This window comes from Danio rerio, chromosome 2, assembly GCF_052040795.2.
Source record: "Danio rerio strain M-AB ecotype USA chromosome 2, GRCz13ab, whole genome shotgun sequence".
Taxonomy (NCBI): domain Eukaryota; kingdom Metazoa; phylum Chordata; class Actinopteri; order Cypriniformes; family Danionidae; genus Danio; species Danio rerio.
In genome coordinates this window covers 49202514-49226611 of record NC_141022.1, presented here as the reverse complement: position 1 = coordinate 49226611, position 24098 = coordinate 49202514, and the positions used below count along the sequence as shown (strand labels likewise).

Below are 24098 nucleotides of genomic sequence, written 5' to 3'. Positions count from 1 at the left end.
TGCACCACCATTGCTTGCCATTGTAGCTTATAGCCAATGGCATTTGTTGTTTCTATTTGGGCTGTCAAATTTGCCTTTTTGAAAAGAATTGGATCAAGAATAAGATGTGCTTTGATTGAATATATATTGAATTCATGAAATTTTTCAAACTGTGGCTGAAAACTGAAATACTGTAAATAAAAAAACAGACAAAAGTAATAAAATACTGTAAATATTAGAGAAAACACATGTAAACTAATATACAGTCAAAACTATTGGGAGTATAGGACATAGCCATACTGACCTCCTCCATCAATGCTGGCACAGAACAACACAGACCTTCCATCGTTTATATAAGGTTTGCAGAATGATGGCTAATTGAAGATTTGTGTGAAGGAGTGTCAAATCGGTGCTTCAGTGATTTCATACTGATGTTGGTAGCTTTTAATAGTTAGGAATAGATGGATTCTGTTTGGTTACCAAAACTAAAACAATGGAGTTTGGACTGCTTGAATGACATCTGTGTTAACTGTTTGGAAAAATGGTGGGGAAAATGTGTCAACCCAATGAGAAAGGGTTTACACATTTGCAAGACCGGTCCTCTGCTCTGCTGGGATAGTGATGAGGAAAATGAAGAGGAACCTTGTTTCTTTAACCAGGTCAAAGCAAACTAGAAAAACTGTAATCTGTTTAGTCAGAAATCATGATGTAATGCTTTCGTGATGAGTTGTCTCCCTCTAGTGGTCATCTGTTATTAAACCTTACATGACCTGCATAATGTGTTTAGCTGTATTTGGGTTAGGCTATGTGTTTTTTTATTCTGCTATAACAGACCAAAGACAAAATAAATGCACACTTATTGTTACAGTTCTTATTACAGACTTTGGTACATTTCTCACAACACTACTTACATTTGCACAACAGTTAATGCATTTCCCAAAACATTTAGTACAATCTGCAAAACCTAGTTGATAACCCGCAAAAGCATGCCACATGCTCAAAATGAATAGCCTGGTCCTCAAAAGCAAGTATTGATGTCAGTGAAAGTGTCAATATCATCAATATGAAAAGTCGTGACACCACTGTTGATGAACAAGATACACTACATTCACAATCCTAAACTGCAGTAACATGCGTGGTAACAAGAATATAAAGCAAGATTGCACTTTAAATGTAAAACATTTGGGCCCAAATAAATGTACTGTATAAATACAAATGTTTATTTATTTATTTATTTATTTATTTATTTATTTATTTATTTATTTATTTATTTATTTATTTATTTATTTATTTATTTATTTGTTTATTTATTTGTTTATTTATTTATTTATTTATTTGTTTGTTTGTTTATTTATTTATTTATTTTTGTTGACTCTTCTCATTAAATATCAGATTTTTTAAACCTTAATTTCCATGGTTGATTGTCATGGTGAAAAAAACTACTAATCATTTTGAGCAGTGTGGCTCACACAATGACAAATACACTTCATGTTTTGGTGGCCTTGGCCAAATTACTAACACAATAACTAGGTTTTGAGCATGAATTACAGTTTTTCTCAGTCGCTTTGGTGCGTTTCTCACAACACCAGTGCATTTCTGCACAACAGTTAGTGTATTTTTCAAAACAATTAGTACAAACTGCAAAACCTAGATGATAACCTGCAAAAGCGTGTCACATGTTCAAAATGGATAGCTCGTTGTTTTTATCATGACAGATTACTCTGGACATTTTTTCAATGCAAAAAAGTCATATTTTGGTGACACTTGCTGAAAATGCCCAAAACAGCACTAGATACTATTAGCAGCCATTTGAAAATACAGTAAAATTAGACATCACTGCATTTAGTGTGCTATCTGAGCACAAGACACTGAATATGTATGTTTCACATATTACTGCATTTGCTCTTTGCAATTCTAATTTATTCACAGCATTGTGCAAAAGAATAAATACATCCTTATTTACAACAAACATAAACTTTATTTGGGTAGAGCTGTGCACAACCTACAACATACACAGGTCTGTAAATCATTCATAAAATTGTTCAATTTTTAAGACATTTTGAGGAAAATAATGATTTAAATTTGTTTTATAAAGTTTGCTTGACAGATTTTGACAAGTAGTTCATCGTTTTTGTATGTAACGACTCAAGTAATGAAATGAGGACTTTTAGTTTTATATGGAATGACTATTCAGCATTTACAAGTTTAGTTCATTTTGACTGACATGACATAAGCAACTGATAATGTTATAAACAGCAGAGAGTTGTATGAAAGCAATTGATAAATGTCCAAAAGCATCTGCAATTTGTTGGAAGGAATGAGAAACTGCTACTAGGATGAGCACAAATGACTAATTGTTTTGAAAAATGCATTACCTGTTGTGCAAATTTAAATAGTGTAGTGAGAAATGCACCAAAGTGACTGAGAAAAATGTTGGGGTACAATGTTCAATGTAAATGTACATTGAAGGGGTACAAAAGTCAATGTAAATGTTTTTGGGAATAACTACATTTTGTAGACATGCAATACAGTTCTAAAGTTCCAGCAAACAGTTTTGAGATTTGCACTCACAGTTTAGAGAATGTTAAGTCTGTTTTAAAAAAAGGTGCCAAAGCAATTGAGAAAAACTAATAGAAGACTACTAATACTAATAGACTAATAGAAAACTAATAGACTAATAGAAAACTAGACTAATAGAACAGTTAGAATTGCAAAGAGCAAATGCAGTAAAAATGTGTAACATACATATTCAGTGTCTTGTACTCAGATACCTCACTAAATTCAGTGATGTCTAACTTTACTGTAGATTTCAAATGGCTGTGCAAATAGTGCTGTGTTGAGCATTTCAAGCAAGTGTCACCAAAATCTGACTTTTTGCATTGGAAAAATGTCCAGAGTAAACTATCATATGAAAACATGACAAAGCCATTTGAATATCTTGTTAATAAACAATGGTGTCAGGCCTTTTCATCTTGATGACACTGACACTTTCACTGACATCAATACTTGCTTCTGAGGAATGAGCTATCCTTTTTGAGCAAGTGACATGCTTTTGCAGGTTATCAACTGGGTTTTGAAGTTTGTACTAATTGTTTTGAGAAATGCATTAACTGTTGTGCAAATGTAAGTAGTGTTGTGAGAAATGCACCAAAGACACTGAGAAAAACTGTAACATAAAGGTTTTTGCCAGTGTCAATAGAAAAGATGCTTGAAAGGAGATGTGTGATGTTCCAATTTAAACCACTAGAGGCTCTCCAAGACCATGCGAACCAGACAAAGCTTTTAGCCTCTTCTCAAAACTCAATCACAAAACCTTCAGTTACCCCATAGTTATATACATATGTAAATATCTATGGTGTTACCCCATATTTAAGCAAAATGATAGCAGAATGATAAATATATATATAAATAAAACATGTGAACAAACAAACAAATAAAAAAATACGACTTATGTGTAAATACATAAATGATATTCTAATATTCTTTGAAACTCTTAATAGTATAAGGTATTGTGTAATTGTGTTATTTATTATTTTTTAATTATACAGGTTTTGTGGATTAACTGAATCTATATATGGAATTTATCAGAAAGCTTTATACTGCAGATGTCTGATAACATTTCTTTAAAAAAAAACTATTTCAACATAAAATAACTGTTGGATAACAAATTCCACAGAGTTTGCTTCTCTGAGATTAAACATTGGTATTGTGTTGTCTAAAACATGGCACCTTCTGTTTTTGTTTTTGTTATTTTATCAACAAAAAGCATTGTCAGCATTAGTACTGTATTCTTGACACATTTGTACTGTTGTCTTTGGCTTTTTGTCCTCTGCTCCCATCAGTCTGTTCTTTTTTTTTCTTTCCTTTTTTTCTTTTCTTTACTTTTTTAACTGTATTTTTTATGAAAGTGTATTTAATGTTTAATGTTGTGTTTCTATTTTAGGTGTGACTTTTTAACATTCTGTAAAGGGTCTATGGATGAAAAATAGCCATTCTTGGCTAATTCTGGCACATTTTACAGTAATGTTTATTAATGTGCATTGACCCTGTAAACAAATAAACTAAACTAAATTATGCCAAAATGTGTCAATTAAATAAGCAATGCTATTAGTAGTTTATAAAATATGACAAAAAATGTTTCTTGAAACACATACAAATATATCATTGTTTTAATAATAAAACCTGATAAATAAATAAGTCATTTCTTATGTTAAAAAACACAACTTAAAATGCAAGCAAATATACATACAAATATAGTAATTTTAATGAACGTAATTCTACGTTTATATATAAAATATATATATTTAAATAATAGTAAAAATAACAATAATTGTTATTTATTTGTTAGATAAAAATACAACAATATAAACAAACAAATATCAAAATACTTTTATTTCACACATTATTAATTATATAAAATAACACTTATATTTATATTAACTGTGAGCACGGAATGTACTATTTCAGATGTCTTGGATGGACTTTTATTTTAAAGTGTCGTCACAGTTGTCAGCTCTTCTCCGTTCACTCAGCGCCGTTTAAAAAACTCCAGTTTCGCACACACTCGCTCAAACGCAGACTCAACGAGTGCGGGGCTCTGTCTGTAAACCCTGTTCGAGGAGTACAACAACTCTGTCATCCTTTGCATTTCCAATCAATGGCCTTCATCATGATGAAAAAGAAAAGGTTTAAGTTTAAAGTGGATGTGGAGCTGGAGGAGCTGTCATCTGTCCCATACGTGAACGGAGTTCTGTTCTGCAAGGTCCGACTGACGGACGGAGGCTTTTCAGAGGAGTCTTCGAGGTGAGACAAACTAACTTAAAGTCATCAATTGTTTTATATTAAAATGAAACATTTATGTTTTGGCAGAAATAATAAAGGATCATTTTAAGCACTATCTATTTTTTTACTTGTTAGGGCGGATTTGTGTTTAACTATATTGTGTTATTGTTATCAGTGATTAAGGACATCTAACGTTAAGTTAGCCATTGAAAAATATGTTTGTTTTAATCTTAATTTATTTAAATTCGTTAGCTTGCCTGATTAATTTTGTTATATATAATTAAGTTAGACGTTTAGACTGAAAGACGAACAGAAGAGATTGTTTTTAATCTTCAATTCAATAGAATGCATTTACATCTGAAATGATGCCGAGTCAATTACTGTATGTAGCCCTGTAAAGTTTTTGCTAGAACGTGTATTTTGGCAGGGGTCAAATGAGGGGGGCGGGTTTGTAAGGAACAGGTCTGCAAAAGTGGGCAGTGGTTGATTAGCTAATTCTTTTCCTTCCTCCAACCGTCGAGGCTGGAGTCTCTGGACTTGTGCATTTTACAAAATGCTAACAGACCTGTGTAGTCCCAGTCTGTCGGAATGCCAGACGTTTCTCCTCAGAAACACTGCGGATAAATGTTTACCTCAGTGGTTTGGCATTTCAGGACACTTACTGTAGAAGAGTCTTTTGAAGGAGTACAACACAAACATATTCAAAGTCAGCGAAACAGCTGCAAGAAGCATTGTTCAACGTTTATTACAGAATGCAAAATATTTCACAACGAGCAAATATGACGTAAGAGACACTATAACAAACTAATCCACCTCAATTACTGAAATGCGTCTTCTCGTTCAAACATGCTTCAAATCCCTTTACAAACGCCTTGTCCAAATTATTTCACATAATAACACAGTTACAATGTGGAGTCTATCTATCTATCTATCTATCTATCTATCTATCTATCTATCTATCTATCTATCTATCTATCTATCTATCTATCTATCTATCTATCCATCCATCCATCCATCCATCCATCCATCCATCCATCCATCCATCCATCCATCTCTTCTGTCTGTCTTTCTGTTTTTCCATCTAATGTTTCTATCAGGTGTCTATCTGTTGTTACCTGTTTGTCTATCTACCAATTGTCTGTCTGTCTCTCTATGTCAGTCAGTCTCTGTCCTCCTGTCATTGTTTTTCTGCAAATCGTTGTCCACGGTGTCTTTCTCTCTGTCTGTTATATGTTGTTTTCTATCATAGTCCATCTTTCAGTCTAAATATCGGTCAGTTTCTCTCTGTCTCACTCTCTTTCTTGTGTTTTTTCTGCAGAGAGCCAGTTTTGGTCAATTGCGTTAAATGGAAGAAAAGATTCTCCTTTATATGTAAGATGAGTGCTAATGCCGGGACAGGGGTGCTGGATCCTTGTGTTTTTCGGGTATCTGTAAGAAAGGTACAGTTTTAACATACTATTATCATTAAGATGAACTGTAGAGATACTTTTTCTGTGCAAATGTTGTTGGATCGGGTGAGATTTTCATTCAGATTTGTTATGTTCTCTTATGAAGGAGCTCAAAGGTGGGAAGACGTTTGCAAAGGTAAGCTCTGTTTATCCATGGATTATGAAATGTTTTCTTTCAGATTACTGGCGCTGACACTGTGTTTGTATGTCACACAGCTTGGTTTTGCTGATTTAAACTTGGCTGAGTTTGCTGGTTCAGGAAGCACCACGAGGCACTGTCTATTGGAGGGATACAACACCAAAAACACACGTCAGGACAACTCTATACTGAAGGTACAAACGGAAAGAGTTCCAGACTGTGAGGAAATTGTTGTATGTTGCTACCTTTTTACTTGCAAAAGCAACAATTTGATTAGAGGATGCCACTACTGATTTGCTAAATCAAAAAGCAGTGATATTCTGTTGTGCATGAGATGGATCACAGAGGGATTTAATGCACTAACTGATTGAACTGCACACAATAAACAAAAAAGTAGTTTACAAGACACCTAACCATTGCTGTAAAATCCATTGAGAAGCTTTTAAGTTTGTTACAGAGCTCTCTGATACAAACCACAAATTAAATAAGGGGTTATTTCACAAATTAAGTTAAAGGGTTAGTTCACTCAAAAATTAAAAGTGGGTTTTTTATTACTCCCCCTCATGTTGTTCCAATCTATAGCCCCTTCCACACAGTGATACCGGTAAATATATGGAAAATTTCCAGGACGACTTTACCAGTAGATTCATAAAAGTGCTGTTCACACAGGCGAGGGCATTACAGAATTTTTCCGGAAAAGAGCATTCACACATCCTTTCCAAAATACCGGAAATTTCTGACATCGTTAACCATAAATGAGCTCTAAACGTCTACGCTTGTATTTGTAAACATTTGACTACATCACAAACTCTGTGGATGGATCAGTATTGTGAACAACTTTGATGAAAACATATAGAGACACACTTTCGCATGTCGAGATGTACATGATATGTGTGTGCTGGCGCTCATGGGCTGTTTCACGGGCACACGCAAAGCTTGAAGGTAAACAAACAACGGCTTATCACAAGCATCTTATCGATAATTATTTACACGGTTTGCATTAAGAAGATGAACATATAAACGTTATCTGACTAACATCTAGCAGCGAAATGTGACTGGAAAAATATTCAAAGGCTTTTATTCTTATAAACCGAGCGGACGTGAATGCGTCTGACTGTTCTGATTGGTTAAAGCAGACGTCTCACGTCAGCACGTTCTAGACGTGCACGCGCTCTTTCAGGCAATCTTCCTTTTGGGTTCACACAGCGCAGCATTCCAGCAAAATTTTTTTTTTGTATATATTATACAAATATATATATATATTAAATTGTAATGTTACAACTTCTCTTTCCGGAAAGTCGCCAGAACGAATTTACCAGTATTTTCAAAAAGGGCCTGTTCACACATACACACCTTTCCGGAAAATTGCCGGTAATTTTGTGAAAGGTGATGTGTGAAAGGGGCTTATGTCATAATCATGTTTGTTATGTTAGCAGCAGCAGTGTTTTTATATTCTCAGACAGCATGTATGTAAATATACTGGCAGTCTCGATACAGCCAAGTCTCGATACTTGCTTTGCATCAATGATAAAAGCAGCAGCAGCAGCGTAGCAGATATATTCCACCAAGACCAAACACTTCACCATCGTCACATACATATATATGGTTCCGAACACGTGTGGCCCGCGAAGTAATAATTTTTTTACTTGTATATTAATCCTAAATTTGTAACAATCGCTGAGAGATTGCCTCTTGCGTCATTCAAATTGCATGTATGAAAGCATTTAGGCTTTTCTGTAAAATATAAAATAATGATGACAGAAGAGGATGTGGTAGGTTATTTGAGATGTAGTGGGTTTCTTGGGTGTTTTCTGTCACTATTTGTTTAGCCTGCATTAGTGCATTCAGTGTAAGCTGCACGATTAATCATTAAAAGATCGAGATCTCAACACCCACCCAACATAATTTATAAATGATGGTGGTTTATTATCTACCGTAGGTGTTTATTAATCTTAAAAGATTCAGTCTTTTGTCTTTTTAGTTGGTTATGAAGTTACAAACTGTTAAATAACACAGAAGAACTGGGATAACAGTTTATAGTTTAGATTAAACCATGTTTATGGTAAAGATTATAATCGCCGTCATGTGCTTTTACGACACTCAAAAATTAAAGTTGTAGGCAGCAATTACATTATATAACCAATAGGTGGCATTATATAACCAGCCATTAAAAAATGCTGCTGAATTATTCTTCGAAAATGATCCATCTAGCAATGAAACGTGAAGTTTTATAAGTGAATAACTGAATCATTTATTTAAAATGAGACTAAAATACATTTAAATACATATTTTATACTCAATATACACTTTATGTTTAGGGTTATCAGCAGCAGTAGTAGAAACAGTGAATTTTTCACAGTACTGAATAATTTACAATTTATTTTTATTCAGCTGAATATTTTTTATTGTATTTTTATTAAAATAACAAGTTCTAAGTTCTGTTTGTTAAAACCAAAAGGTTTTTTGCAGGACTGTTTTTGTAATAAATGGAACGCAAATTATATTTGTTTCCTCCCCTTTTTGACTGAGCCGAACAATGGTCCGATCCATGACTAAAAAACCATAATGTGATCCGAATCGTGAGATTTGTGATCCATTACACCAATAATTACCATACTAAATCTCTCAGAGAGTATTAGTGAGAGAATTAATATTACAATAGTAGAGCGCTGCTTAGTTAGGTGTTGGTGCCACCATGTGTAGACTGTACAATAGTAGCATCAGTCCCAGTGCTGTCGAATGTTACTTTCGAGCCCTACAAGCACATACACAGTGCTCAGCATACAGTAATTGAGTAAGCCCCTCTCTTTTAAATGAAAATTTTCTATAAGATGCTTTACAGTAATACAGTTGAAGTCAGAATTATTAGCCCCCCTGAATTATTAGCACCCCTGTTTATTTTTTTCCCAAATTTCTGTTTAATGGAGGGAAGATTGTTTCAGCACATTTCTAAGCATAAAAGTTTTAAAAACTTATTTCTAATAACTGATTTATTTTATCTTTGTCATAATGACAGTAAATAATATTTTACTTGATATTTTTCAAGACACTTCTACACAGCTTAAAATGACATTTAAAGGCTTAACTTGGTTAATTAGGTTAACTAGGCAGGTCAGGGTAATTAGGCAAAGTATTGTATAATGATGGTTTGCTCTGTAAATTATAAAAAAAAAAAATAGCTTAAAGGGGCTAATAATTTTGTCCCAAAAATGGCTTTTAAAAAAATTAATAACTGCTTTTATTCTAGCCGAACTAAAACAAATAAGACTTTCTCCAGAAGAAAAAATATTATTAGACATACCGTGAAAATTTCATTGCTCTGTTAAAAATAATTTGGGAAATATTTAAAAAAGAAAATAAAAATCAAAAGGGGGCTAATAATTCTGACTTCAATTGTATATTTGTGCATACACATTAGACTAGTCCGTACCGAAGCCAAAACTACAAAAAAAAAAAAACCTTAAGATCACAGTCCAAAAATGAGTCCACCCAAATTAATGTATTGGGGGAAATTGTTAATAAAATTTTACTAAACAAAAAAAATCAAGTGAAATATTCAAATTATTAAATTTAGGCGAAATTTTGCAGTTTGTAATTGTATTTTTTTTCCAATAACTCATTTAAATTTAAATGTATTTTCTTTCTATTCCTTAGGAAGTTAGGTGACCAAACTTTTAGTTTTATGGATACAATAGCTTTGTTTAAATGCACCAAAAAATATTGGCTGTTGAACTTTATTTTTTAATGCGGAAGTGGGCTCGTTGTTGCGATTGTTTTAGAACTTCCGATTCAGTTGCCTATGGGAGAAATGACTAGGAATAATAAACGTCAGAAAACGGTCAAACTACTTGCTCGACAAACAAGTGTTTGCATGACTATGCAGACAAAGTAGAATAAGATAATAAGTAAATTTCAGTTTGCAACATCAAGCAGCGTAATGAGCTGTTTTTAACATATAAAAATGAATGGAAATGAATGAGACTGGAAGTCTGGAGCCAAAATGCCGAGCACTGTATACAGAACAACAGCTTCATAATGAAGACACACACAGACTTTAAGACAGCTGTACACTTTGTCTATAAATCACATACTCTCTATATTGTATCCTTTAGTTTATTTATATCATAAACATGCTGTTACTAGGGGCGTGTCCTGTCAGATCTGTGTGGTGTTGTGTTACTTTATGTTCTGCTTCATGTGGGTTTAGTATGGCATGCTCAGGCCTGTGTTGAGCTGTGTTTTTCCAATGCACAACCCCCACCTGCGCCTGGAGCTGTTCAGAGAGTACTCAGAATTCCTCAGTCCTCGATCCTTCTGCCTCCGCCTGGAGCTGTTCAGAGAGCACCCAGAATTCCACACGCTGGCACATTTATAGCAGCAGACGGCCACGCACACAACCAGACAGTTTATATTGCATCACCACAGTCCAGTAACAGTTGGAAAGAAAGTTTTATTTAGAAACAAGTCATTTGAGTATTACACCATGTATGCACCATGTTTCTTGTAGAGGTTTTCTGTGGCATTTACAATTTTAGTTATGATTACTTTTATGAGGATGTTAAACTGTAACAGTTCTTGGGTCATCAATAATTAAAAGAAAAACAGCAGTACAACAAAATGTCTATAAAAAACAATATTTAGGCCTTCTGAACTGCCTTATTTCTTTGTGGCATAGATTTAACAAGGCTCTTCTGCATACCTCGGTTGTAATGAGTGGTTATTTGAGTTACTGTTGCCTTTCTATCAGTTCAAACCAGTCTGGCCATTTTCCTCTGACCTCTGGCATCAACAAGGCATTTGAACTGCAGAAGATTGTCTTGACCATGTCTACATGCCTAAATGCATTGAGTTCCTGCGATGTGATTGGCTAACTAGAAATTTGCGTTAACGAGCAGTTGGACAGGTGTACCTATTAAAGTGGCCAGGAAGTGCATATTGACATACCTAAACAAATATAAACATTTTATATATGATAGCATGACCATTTTTAATTTTGCTAATAATAGCAACCACATGCAGGGGTCTTCCAAATCATTATTATTTTAAAATATATTAAATTAGAGGACAATTATTTTAAGGCTATAGATTGAATAAATATGGTAAAATTTACCATTTTTATTTTCCTAGCTCTCGTTGTTATTCTTAGTGAAAATTAATAGTGAAAATTAATCCATGGAAGTTACTCCACTGAAAAAAAATTAGTTTGTTTTGGTTATATATGAAAATCTACTGGCTGTTTGCTTATGCATTTGGCTTCCATAGCAACTGCATATTGACATTCTTAACCTTAATGTTAGTTTGGGTTGTTGCTAGAATGGACACAGTTGCGGGCAGAAGTTTTAGAGAATTATTTATATTATTTATTAAAATACCCATTAATTGTATTTTATTTACGTCTACCCCTTACTCTAACACAAACCTCACAGTAATATAAAAATATGAATTATTGTTTTACAGTGCTATATTGATGAGTATCTGCAGCTGTATCTCATCTAGACCGTTAGTTTGCTATGAGGGAATGATGCACAAAACCCCGCCCCCTACTCAATATTCAGGTTTAGTTGGAAGTTATAAATAAATTACTTATATTTTGTAATAAATGTTTTTTTAAAAAAAGCAGTAGAACAAAATGTATATACAAAAACTTTATATTTTCATACCTAAACAAAATTATTTTATATATGATAGCATGACATTTAAAAAAAAAAATTGATAATAAAAGCAACCCTTTGCAGGGGCCTTGAAAATCAACAGGATTCTAACAGGTAAAGTAAATAAAAATAACCATAATAATAATAATATTGTTTTATTTGATGTAAATTTGTTATAAATTCAAAGCAAAAATAAAACTATGTTAATTTAAAGATTCTTGTTTTATGAGACACTTCTTAACCTTTATTTAACCAAATGAGTCAATTGAAAACCAGTTGTCATTTACAATGATCACATGGCCAAGAGGCAACATCAAAAAGCAGATACGAAGCAGTAAGAACAATATACAATAACAATTACACACATGCAAATAATACCATATAAAACAAAAGAAAAGCTTTAAAAAGCACAGTGACCTTGTACTGTTAAAAGAATGGAGCTTTAAAACCTAAAGCTGGAAAGAGCAGCAACCAAAAGAAGTACAAACTTTAGGTATACAACGGTTAAAAAAAAACTACTAGAGCACAGATTTCTAAATGTTTCATGAATGTTGAGTGGTGACTGTAAATATAGTGTACAAGATTTAAACAATATCGTTAAACATAACAGTTTTGTGTATAATACATCAATCCAAAAGTAGTATCTTAATTGCAAATTCATAGAGTATATTTATGTTCACTGTTCATTTCATCTGTATATAGTGCACACAGGGCTATTTTGCTTTAACTTCTTACATGGTTCATCTAATCAGATTGTGGAGGTTCAATTTACCCTGATCCCCAGAACCAGAAGGCATTTTACAGGGGCATTAGGAATGTATAATCTGCTGCATCTCGCAGCCTATATAACTGCTCACCACCTCTCTCTCTCTTTCTCCAGGTGATAATCAGTATGCATCTAATGTCGGGTGATCCCTGCTTTAAAACGTAAGTGGTACATTCACTTTTAATGCATTTTGAAAAGTTAGAATTGTGTCTTCAAATCAAGGTCTGCAGCATTTTGTGTGCAGTATGGATACACTTGCTTTCTTTTAGCTTGTAAAGTGAGTCTTAATAGGATAGTTCATTTAAAACAGAACATTTTCTCACCGTTTGTTCACCCTCAAGTGGTTGAACAGAAAAGGTAGACTGCAGGTAGCTAAAAACATTCATAGTATATATTGTGAGATCAATATATCAATAGATCAAACTATCTTGTTTTGAATAAAGAAACAGATAGTGTGAAACAAGTGGAAGGGAAGTAAATGATGACAGAATTTTCGGTATTAGGTGAACTATCCCTTTGAACACCATGCTGGTCAACTAGACCATCATAAACCATCATTGTTTTAATCTAGTCTCTTCAACAGAATTGTAACCCAGCAGACATGTGATGCTTCTGTTTATGTTCGCGCGTCTGTGCTGATGTACAAGTGTTTGTTTGTACCATTGTCTGACACCACAGTCTAGTGCTGCATGAACTCAGGAAGTCTGGTTCAACCACTTCCTTGGTGATGTTTAGTAAAACACGCAGAGGTTTCTTTTTCAGTATCTGAAACTCGAAGCCTAATTAAGCTAGTTAAGATGGCAAGTCATAATTTGACACTATAAACTGGAGTTTAGCTTGAAATTAATATATGTAATTAATATATTTATGTTAAACTTTGAATGAGCTTAATCTGAAAATGCAAGATATAATCAATATCATTTTAAAATACAAGTATGTGACAAAAAATTTGAATATTAAGGGAAATTCCATTTATTTAAAAACTAATTTCAAAAAGTGAAACGTGTGTGTTATATTAGTTCCCTATACACATTGTGCAATATTTCAAGCCTTCATTTGTTTGGATTTGGATTTGGATGAAAGATGACAAAAACACCAAATTCCGTATTTCACAAAATTAGAATATTTATGTGACCAATAAAAACGGACCTTAAACACGTTGGCCTTCTGAAAAGTGTGTTAATGTACTGTATTATGTCCTCAGTATTGTGTTGGGCCTCCTTTAGCACTAATTACACCATCAAGGCAGTGTGGCATGAAGGCAATCAGCAGTTTGACAAGTTGCTTTCAAATCTTCAATTTCAAGTCTTCAGCTCGTCTGCATTTCGGGGTCTCTGTTTCCTCATCTTCCTCTTGACAATAGCCCATAGATTTTCAATAGGGTTTAAGTCAGGTGAGTTTCCTAGCCAATTAAGAACAGGGATACCATGGTCCTTAAACCAGGTACTGGTAGCTTTGGCACTGTGTGCAGGTTCCAAGTCAGTGCTAGAAAATAAAATCATCATTTTCAAAAAGCTTATCGGAAGCATGAAGTACTCTAAAACGTCCTGGTGTAGAGCTGTGTTGACTGTTGATTAAAGACAATGGACCCATATCAGCACATGACATAGCTCTCCAAACTATCACAGACTGTGGAAACCTCACACTGGACTTTTAGCAGCTTGACTTTAGTGTCTCTCTGCTCTTCCTCCAAGCTCTGGGATCTTGATTTCCAAATGAAATACCAAATTTGCTTTCATCTGAAAAGAGGACTTGGGCACACTGCACAACAGACAAGTGCTTTTTCTCTTTAGCCCAGCACAGATGCTTCTAGCATTGTTTTTTTAGCATTGTTCAGGAGTGGTTTGACGCATGGAATTCTACAGCTGTATTTCATGTCATGCAGATGTCTGTATGTGGAGGTTCCTAATGCTCTGACACCAGCCTCAGTCGCCCTTGCTTGACAATCCTCTCAAGCTGCGGGCATACTTTTCATACCTTTTCCAGCTACATTTTCCCTTTCTCTTAACACTGTAATAATTTACTTAGATATTGCACTCTGAGAACATCAAGTTTCTCTTGCAATTGCTTTTTGAAATCTTTCCTCGCTATGCAGGGTTCCAATGATAGTCTCCTGCACAACCAAAGACCATAGAATACACAAGATGTGTCACTCGTATCTTTTTGAATGGGGAAAAGTGTAATGGTCAATATGCTGAACAAAACCCCGCCTACTAGTTCAGCAGCCAATCATCGATCGATATATTGTAAATAAAGCCCCCCTTCTAGTCCAGAAGCCAATCATCGATCTCCAGGGGAGGAGCTTGGACCAGACTTGGACGTTTAGAAATTAAACTAAAGACACGGTTGTTGTTCAGTTTTATTAATGATTCCTAATATGAAATTAAATTATTTTTACACAACTGTCAAGTCAGCAGTCTTCCTGATGATTCTGAAGCCTACTAAGTCAGACTGAGACAATTTCAAGGCTTTGCATTAATTAGTGGACTAGATTGAGACACAGGGAGCTACAACATAGAACTTTGTCATGATATTCTAATTGGGTGAAATACTGGATTTCAGTTTTTTTTATCTTTAATTCATAATCATTCAAATTGAAACAAATGAAGGCTTGAAATATTTCACTTTGTCTGAAGTGAACTAATATAACACACAAGTTTTCATTCATTCATTTTCTTGTCGACTTAGTGCCTTTATTAGTCCGGGGTCGCCACAGCGGAATGAACCGCCAACTTATCCAGCTTAATTTTATGCAGCGGATGCCCTTACAGCCGCAACCCATCTCTGGGAAACATCCACACACTCATTCACACACACTCATACACTACAGGCAATTTAGCCTACCCAATTCACCTGTACCGCATGTTTTTGGACTGTGGGGAAACCGAAGCACTAAGCAATTTGGCTGTTTGCACAAGACGAAACACGCCAGAAATTTCGATACAGCCATTAAGAAGCACAGAATAGTGCACTCACTGCACTCCAGTGAAATGGTAAGGTTTATAATCTAATTAATGCATATTAAACCTCTTTAACATTAATAAATGTAGATGCTGAATCACTGATATGTGTCGGCTTTGAGTCTAAAGTTCAATTTCAGACGGTTTATTTTGTTTTCAAGAGGTAAACTGTCTGCTGCTGCTTTCAGTAGTATGGCAATAAATGTCACGTAAAGTAGCATTCAGACTCGCATTGTTAGTACCTAAGGTGATCATTGATTAAGTTTCCTGTTGTTCAGCTGCAAGAAATAGAAGCTGTTTCTAAAATATTATTTTCATGTGTTGGTCAGGACAAAAACTCCTTTTATTATGGAAAGTATTCCTTTATTGCGTGCCGTTGCTTTTATTTAGAACACAATTTAAATAAGGCTTTAGGCTCAATAGTGAGGCACGTGCCTGTTTGTCCTCAATCTGGCAACCTGTGCTTGCGTGTTTTGATCCAGGAATGCAATACCTAGTTCAACCACTGGGTGTCAAACTTACATTCTGCACCATTAACGTTAGTTTGGATTTGTTGCTATAAGGGATACAACTGCGGGTGGAAGTTTACAATAATTATTTATGTTATTTATTAAATTACCCATTAATTATATTTTATTTATGTCTACCCCTTACCCTAACCCAAACCTCAAAGTAATGTAAAAATATGAATTATTGTTGTACAGTGCTATATTGATGAGAGTATCCACAGCTGTGTCTAGATTTTACCATTAGTTTGCTATGAGTGAATGATGCACAAAAGTCTGCCTCCCAATATTCTGTTTTAGTTGGAAGTAATAAATAAATTTCAATGTAAAATCAATTTACATTTAAATTTAAATTTACATTTACATTTAGTGACTATTTTAGTAATACCTTACTAAGTACATTTAGTAATTTACATTTACATTTTAGTGACTAAATTAATGACTATTAATTTAATAAATTTACCTAAATAAAAGTATCAGCAACTTACGATTCATGCAAATTTAAAAGAATGTTCATAGCTGAAACTGTGGCGCTTAGTGAGTCATCATGTAATGCAAAACAATGATTACCCTTTGACGTGTATACAAGTATAACCGAATGAATATCTGTAGCTCCTGATCTTGCATGAAGATTTTATACAGCTTCAATAAACAGGCCACACACGTTAACAATGGTAAAAGGAAAATTGTTTGTAAAACAGATTAATATTTGCTTGATTTTTTTTAATCAACATAAAAAAATCACCCTTAATCTTATTTTATTTTTTAATTTTATCATTTAGCTTTCTCTCTTCATATTTTGGTCAGAGGCTGTGCAAGTAGACCAGTGCTTAAAGCAGTTTATAGTTGGTGCGGTTTCAGATCAGAGTAGTTGTGTGGATGTGTTTTGCATGCGTGTGTTGAAATAGTTGACATTTATTCTGACATTTAGAGGGGGGGAATTCATCATCTCACACAGCACCCGGATACACACTCTGAAAGGTGCGCTTCCTGTTATATAAGCTGCTGGCACACAATCCACCGATAAAACAACACATACAGTGATCTGGCAGTGCATTAGTAAGTGAAATGAGTGATGAATTAACCCCCATGAACAAGTGTGTGTGTCTGTACCTACTTCTGTCGTCATAGTCATGAGAATCGTGCTCTGAGTGTTGTATCATTCCTTCGATGCCGATGGTTGTCAGAAATAGTCATACGCAGTCATAAATCAGAGTGTTTGGTGGTGTTTCCCTGTGAGTATGTGTTTATGAGAAGCCCACAGAAGTGTTATGGGGGTGTGTGCGTGTGTGGGACTTCTCAAACTGCGCCTGCAGTGCTTTTAGCCCTGACTGGTGCGTCATAGTTGCTATTAGATGCACTAGGACCAGTGAAATGGCAGATTATTATGGATTAATATCCCTCAGAAATTTAAGTTTTATAAATTGTTCCTATTCTAAAAATATTTAAAATAGTTTAACTGCGTTTAGCTTATTTGGGAATAATTCATGCGCCATATCTCTCTGTCTTTGATGATCATATTACAGTATTCATTTATTCACTTATTTTCATTTCGGCTTATTCCCTTTACTAATCTGCGGTCGCCAAATCGGAATGAACCACCAACTTATCCAGCATATGTGTTACGCAGTTGATGCCCTTCCAGCTGCAACTCAGCACTGGGAAACACCCTTGCACTCTTGCATTCACACACATACACTACGGCTAATTTAGCTTATTCAATTCACCCATGGCGCATGTCTTTGGACTGAGGGGAACCGGAGCACCTGGAGGAAACACACGGGGAGAACATGCAAACTCCATACAAAAATAGCAACTTGCCCAGTCTGGACTCAAACCAGCGACCTTCTTGCTGTGAGGCGACAGTGCTAACCACTGAGCTGCCATGTCACCCTTGAATTGTAAATGTATATTGTAATTGTATATGTTAATTCTGTATGTGTATGTATCGTATTACTATGTTTACTGTACATGCTCACAAGATCTGTGGTAAGAACATTCACCATCTGTGATTAAGTTTGACATTAACACCCACCAACCTGCCAGTGTGGGTGGATTCCAGCAGTGGTGTGTAACACAGAAGCTTCCACTGGCCAATTTGACAGGTGGAAATGTATATATAAAAAATAAACAGCTCAAAAATATCACACAAATTCATTCATTCATTTTCCTTTTTCGGCTTAGTCCCTTTATTAATCTGGGGTCGCCACAGTGGAATGAACCGCCAACTTATCCAGCATATGTTTTTATTCAGCGGATGCCCATTCAGCTGCAACCCATAACTGGAAGTCATCCATACACACTCATTCACACACATACACTACGAACAGTTTAGCTTAGCTAATTCACCTATACCACGTATCACTGGACTGTGGGGGAAACTGAATCACCTGAAGAAACCCATGCAAACACCGGGAGAACATGCAAACTCCAAACAGAAATATTGCAATGTTAGAAATGATCAAACTAGTGACCTTCTTGCTGTGAGGCGACCATGCTACCCACTGTGCCACCGTGATGCTCATCATACAAATAGTTTTGTTTGTTTATTTATTTATTTATTTATTTATTTATTTATTTATTTATTTATTTATTTATTTATTTAAGTCTGACGTGATACAACATTGATTGAACATTTGATAACTGACACTTTTAATTCCTAGTAATAATAATTTTTATTTTAACACATTTGTTAACCCCTTTCATAAGTAATAGTTCAAATGATGTTTATTGTTTGAACTCGTTTTATTCGTAGAAATAACTAAATACTTTAACCAGTCAAAATGTTATGGCTCCCTCAACTCCTTGTTCAAGCTCTTGTTCTTTCCAGACTGGACTATTGCAACTCTCTACTAGCCGGGCTCCCAGCTAACTCTATCAAACCTCTTCAGATGCTTCAGAATGCAGCAGCACGAGTGGTCTTTATTGAACCTAAAAGAGCACATGTTACTCCGCTACTCATTCGTTTGCACTGGCTGCCAGTTGCTGCTCGCATCAAATTCAAAGCACTGATGTTTGCTTTCAAAGCGATTTCTGCCTGCGCCCCTTCTTATCTGCTCTCACTTCTGCAGATTTATAGGCCCTCCAGAAACTTGCATTCTGTGAAGGAACCACGAGGCGACGTTCAATCCCAAAGAGGGAAGAAAACGCTTTCCCGAACGCTCGCGCTCAATCTGCCCAGTTGGTGGAATGAACTCCCTAACTGCATCAGAACGGCAGAATCACTCGCTGTCTTCAAAAAGCGACTAAAAACTCAACTATTTAGTCTCCATTTTCCTTACTAATATGCAACTACCTCTCTGACTCCTCAACTAACTACAAAAATAAAAATTTAATAATGCTTTCCTTCTTAGACTTTACACACCTAAAACTTGCCTACAGCACATTGTTGCTCTTATAGTTGTGTAAATTGCTTCCTTGTCCTCATTTGTAAGTCACTTTGAATAAAAGCGTCTGCTAAATGACTAAATGTAAATGTGAACAATTAGGAGTCTACATTTCATCATGTTGTAATATTTTTATTGTAAATTCACATAAAAAAGGTTTTAACTATGCTTGATTTTTACTAATTTCACAGTCTGGAATTCTTGCTTCTGATTGGTCAGTCCAAGGTATATTATCCTGAGATAACAACCCTTAAATAACACTCATAAGCTCATCTAGGAACTTTAAACCACTTTGACCCTCACTGAATACATTCCCATCCACATAATAACATTCAATCTCAATTAGGGTTGTCACGATGCTGGAATTCTATTCCAATCAATACTGAAGTTTTAAAAATGTCAATTTCACGCTAACATTTAAGCGCTGTTGAGCGCGTTCTTAAATGGCGCTGATTAGCTGTTGTGTTCACGTGCTTAAAAGAAATGACTGTGATTGGCTGTGAAGGTCATCAGTTCACCGAACTCATACAGATACAGGGACACTGGAGTGTTTCAGTCACGTCAATCAGCTGGTTTGTTTTAGAACCTGACATACTAGCGATCCGCTGATGAATCGCAGCTTTGAAATGCTCCAGTGTCCCTGTATCTGTAACCCTATTCTCAATACAAGAACTCATCTAAAAAATAATACAATGCTTAATGGATACTTCACACTGTGATGTATTGTTATCTTTTGTTTTCATATGTTTATATATTTTTAATGGTTATGCTTTTGTTCTAGGCCTCCATCCACTGCAATGACAATAGGATTTCCAGGAGACACAGAGACATGTCTGCATGAAGACAGAAGAGGAGAGACACCAAAAACAACCAATTACTTTACAGGTATAAAGCATAGAAAGTGTAGAACACTACCACCTAAATACAGTCCTCAGCATAAATAAGTACATCCTCTTTTAAAAATGAATATTCATATCCATTTCTCAGTGAATATAGCCAATATATTTAGGTGTGTTTAAACAACGCTGTTTTAATAAAAAGTTATATCCATTAAAATAAGAGTTTGGTCACCTGACATATTTAGTTATAGAAAGGTAATACAATTACCTTCAGTTGAGTTATTGCAACAAAAACAAAATGCAAACTGCAAAATTATACATTTATATTTTAATGCATTTTTATATTACATTTAAATTTGTTTTGTTTCTCTTGATTTTTTATTTCCTGTTTTTTTTTTGTGTGTTTTATTAGTTTCAGTTTTGGCTTTTGTACAGACCAGTCTAATGTATATGCATAAACATATAATTGTAAAGCATCATATAGAAAAAAGAGGTCTGCGAGAGGTGCACTCATTTATGCTGAGCACTGTAGTTTCTTGTAAAGCATTTCAGCATCCCAGAATTCACAATGATACTACCAATTAATTAGACTGAATTTCTTCTAAGCATGTTTAACCAGACAGCACTATTTTAATTATAAATACACAACCGTTTTATTCAGAGGCAATGCAGCTAGAGCTGTCACAATATCTTTTTTTGTGTTATGATGTATATAGCAACAAAATGTATTGCAATAAATAATACTATCATCATTTTACACTATAATAGCATTAATGCAAGTACACTCTTCCAAAGAACACATAATATTTTATTCTTAAGACTTTTTAATTCTAACAATTTAATAATTAGACACTGCAGTCACAATGTAAAAAAAGGGTATCCTAAACAAATAAATAAATAAATATAATAATAATAATAATAATAATAATAATAATAATAATAATAATAATAATAATAATAATAATGATAAATGTTAACAAAAATGAAAAAACAGATAGATTTTTCAGTCATCAGGCATCCACATAAAAATAAACTATAGTAATTTATAGTAAACATTATAGTGTTTTTTTAACCATACTGACACTTTAAATAAAGATAGAAAAGGCCAAAAATGACCAAAAATTATGAAGGACATGTCCACGTGTTGTGCGATAAGTCGATATATTGATAATGTGACATTTTGTGAAGAAAAGGTACTTATTTTTGACCGTGTAACAGAAGAGTATGCAAGATTTACGACATACTACTTCCTCATTAATGGTCCCTTACGTTACTTTGTTATGAGCCTGTCAATAAACACATCATCCACATTTCTTATTTACTTCATTCATTCATTCATTCATTCATTTTCTTGTCGGCTTAGTCCCTTTATTAATCCGGGGTCGCCACAGCAGAATGAACCGCCAACTTATCCAGCAAGTTTTAACACAGCGGATGCCCTTCCAGCCGCAACCCATCTCTGGAAAACATCCACACACACACATTCACACACACACTCTACGGTCAATTTAGCCTACCCAATTCACTTGTACTGCATGTCTTTGGACTGTGGGGGAAACCGAAGCACCCGGAGGAAACCCACGCGAAGGCAGGGAGAACATGCAAACTCCACACAAAAACGCCAACTGAACCGAGGTTCGACCCAGCAACCTCCTTGCTGTGAGGCGACAGCACTACCTACTGTGCCACTGCGTCGCCCTTATATATTTCATTACCTTCCTTATTGTAGAAGCAAAGGCAGGTTAATCTGCCATCCGTGAGTCTTTCATGCAGAGAAATGTCCTCAGGTTAGATAATAATTTATTCAGAAGTTAATGTCCAAACACGTCTTTATAGAAGTTCACATTGTTGTAGATGAAATGTAACACATTAAATAGTTTCCAGTTGGCTAAATATTAATTTATAGGCATTCAAACAACTTTACCAAAGCCTCTTCACATTTGGTCTTGCATGTCCGCCATGTTTGTAGTTTGTTAACACTTTTTATCCGAGTTTGTAGTTCTAATCGAATTCACATTTAACACGCAATGTGTAATGGGTAATATTAGCAGTTAGAGTATGGATGGTTCTACACATTGAATTTATTTATTCTCCTTCGGGTTAGTCCTTTTATTCATCAGGGGTCACCACAGCAGTTGTACAGTTTAATTCACAGAATTTCTACACCAGGGGTGGCCAATCCTGTTCCTGGAGAGCTACCTTCCTGCAGATTTCAGTTGCTACCCATATCAAACACACCTAAACCAATTAATTAGGACCTGAACACCATGTGATAATTACAGGCAGGTGTGTTTAATATGGGTTGCAACTGAAATCTGCAGGAAGGTGGCTCTCCAGGAACAGGATTGGCCACCCCTGTTCTACACTGTATGTTGTATACTGTAAACTTGCATACTTATTTGGTCACATCCATAATGCATGTTGATTTCCCTCAATTATACATTAAAAATGTTTATTGATGAGATGAAATATTTTGCTGACCCCCCATAACTCTATGGTTGGTTGTTTTGAAAAAATATAAACAAATGTTTTAATATAATGTTAATATATACTTTCTCTGTAAATTAATATTTTAAGTTTGTACTGTTAATTGTCACATCTATAACACTGGAATTGCTCTTTTCTAGAAAACTTAGGAAAAAGTGGCTTCAGTCATGGTTCGGTTCCAGATGAACTGGGAAAGTGTGGCCACTCAAGAACCGCGAGCTACGCCAGCCAGCAGTCTAAGTTTTCAGGTGTGTTCATGAATATTTAATGGTTTTCCATTACATTTTATCATTTTATTCAATTGTATGTTTGCATAATATTACATAATAATATCAATCATTCTGGACATCCCCTCAGGTTACAGCACAGGTCACTCACGCTCCTCCAGCCTGACAGAGCTCTCTCATCGGAGGAACTTGTCTGTGGGCAGTGCCTCCACCGGGATAGGTAGCCTTCAAGAGCCCAGTGAGAACAGAGAGTCCCGCACACCTTTACCACAGCATTTACCCACACCGTCACACAGTGCATTCTCAGCCGGCAGGTAAACAATATGCAATGAATGATCAGTTTTCAGTGAAAACTTTAGATTAAGCAGTTAACAGAGTGTATGTTTGCATTTCAGACATCCAGTAAAGCAGGACTCGGTGGAGTGTCAGTTAAAGCGAGTAGACGCTACCAGAGTGGACGCTGATGACATCATTGAAACAATCCTACAGGGTCAAGACTTCAGCCACAGCATTCTGGACTCCAGTAATGAAGGTACTGTTCATTTTTAATAACCATCTTTTCCTGATTTCTACAGGGCACTTTCATAATTGCAGAATTTGTAGTTCAGATGTTATGTAGTTTATGGAATAATTATGTAAAAAAATGATTGTAATAGCTCACTTAAAATAGCAGTTTGGTACATTATGAAGACATGCAATGCTATTTGAAAATGTATGGTTCTTGTACACTTTTGATATGCTGCTTACCAAGCCTGTACAATAAGTATTGAATATGTCACCATTTTTCTTAGAAAACATATTTCTAAAAGTGCTGTTGACTTGAAATTTTCCCTGGATGTTGGTAACATCCAAATAAATCCATATATGCAAAGACAATAAATCTAATTAGTTTACAAATTAAGCTATGCATAATAAAATGAAGTGACGC

General features: G+C 34.9%; 1 protein-coding gene across 2 annotated transcripts in view; it reads left to right on the top strand.

Moving 5' to 3' along the window:
* Nucleotides 1-4497: 4497 nt before the first annotated feature.
* Nucleotides 4498-24098, top strand: part of eeig2a (EEIG family member 2a) — a 28089-nt gene continuing 8488 nt past the window's right edge. Inside the window, 9 exon segments of one of the 2 annotated variants that reach the window (NM_001423874.2) lie at nucleotides 4498-4782; nucleotides 6080-6200; nucleotides 6316-6345; nucleotides 6426-6542; nucleotides 12880-12926; nucleotides 20399-20502; nucleotides 23084-23191; nucleotides 23301-23484; nucleotides 23566-23702. In NM_001423874.2, coding sequence (NP_001410803.2) covers nucleotides 4637-4782; nucleotides 6080-6200; nucleotides 6316-6345; nucleotides 6426-6542; nucleotides 12880-12926; nucleotides 20399-20502; nucleotides 23084-23191; nucleotides 23301-23484; nucleotides 23566-23702 — 994 coding nt within the window. In that variant the 5' untranslated portion in view covers nucleotides 4498-4636. 2 annotated transcript variants of the gene reach the window in all.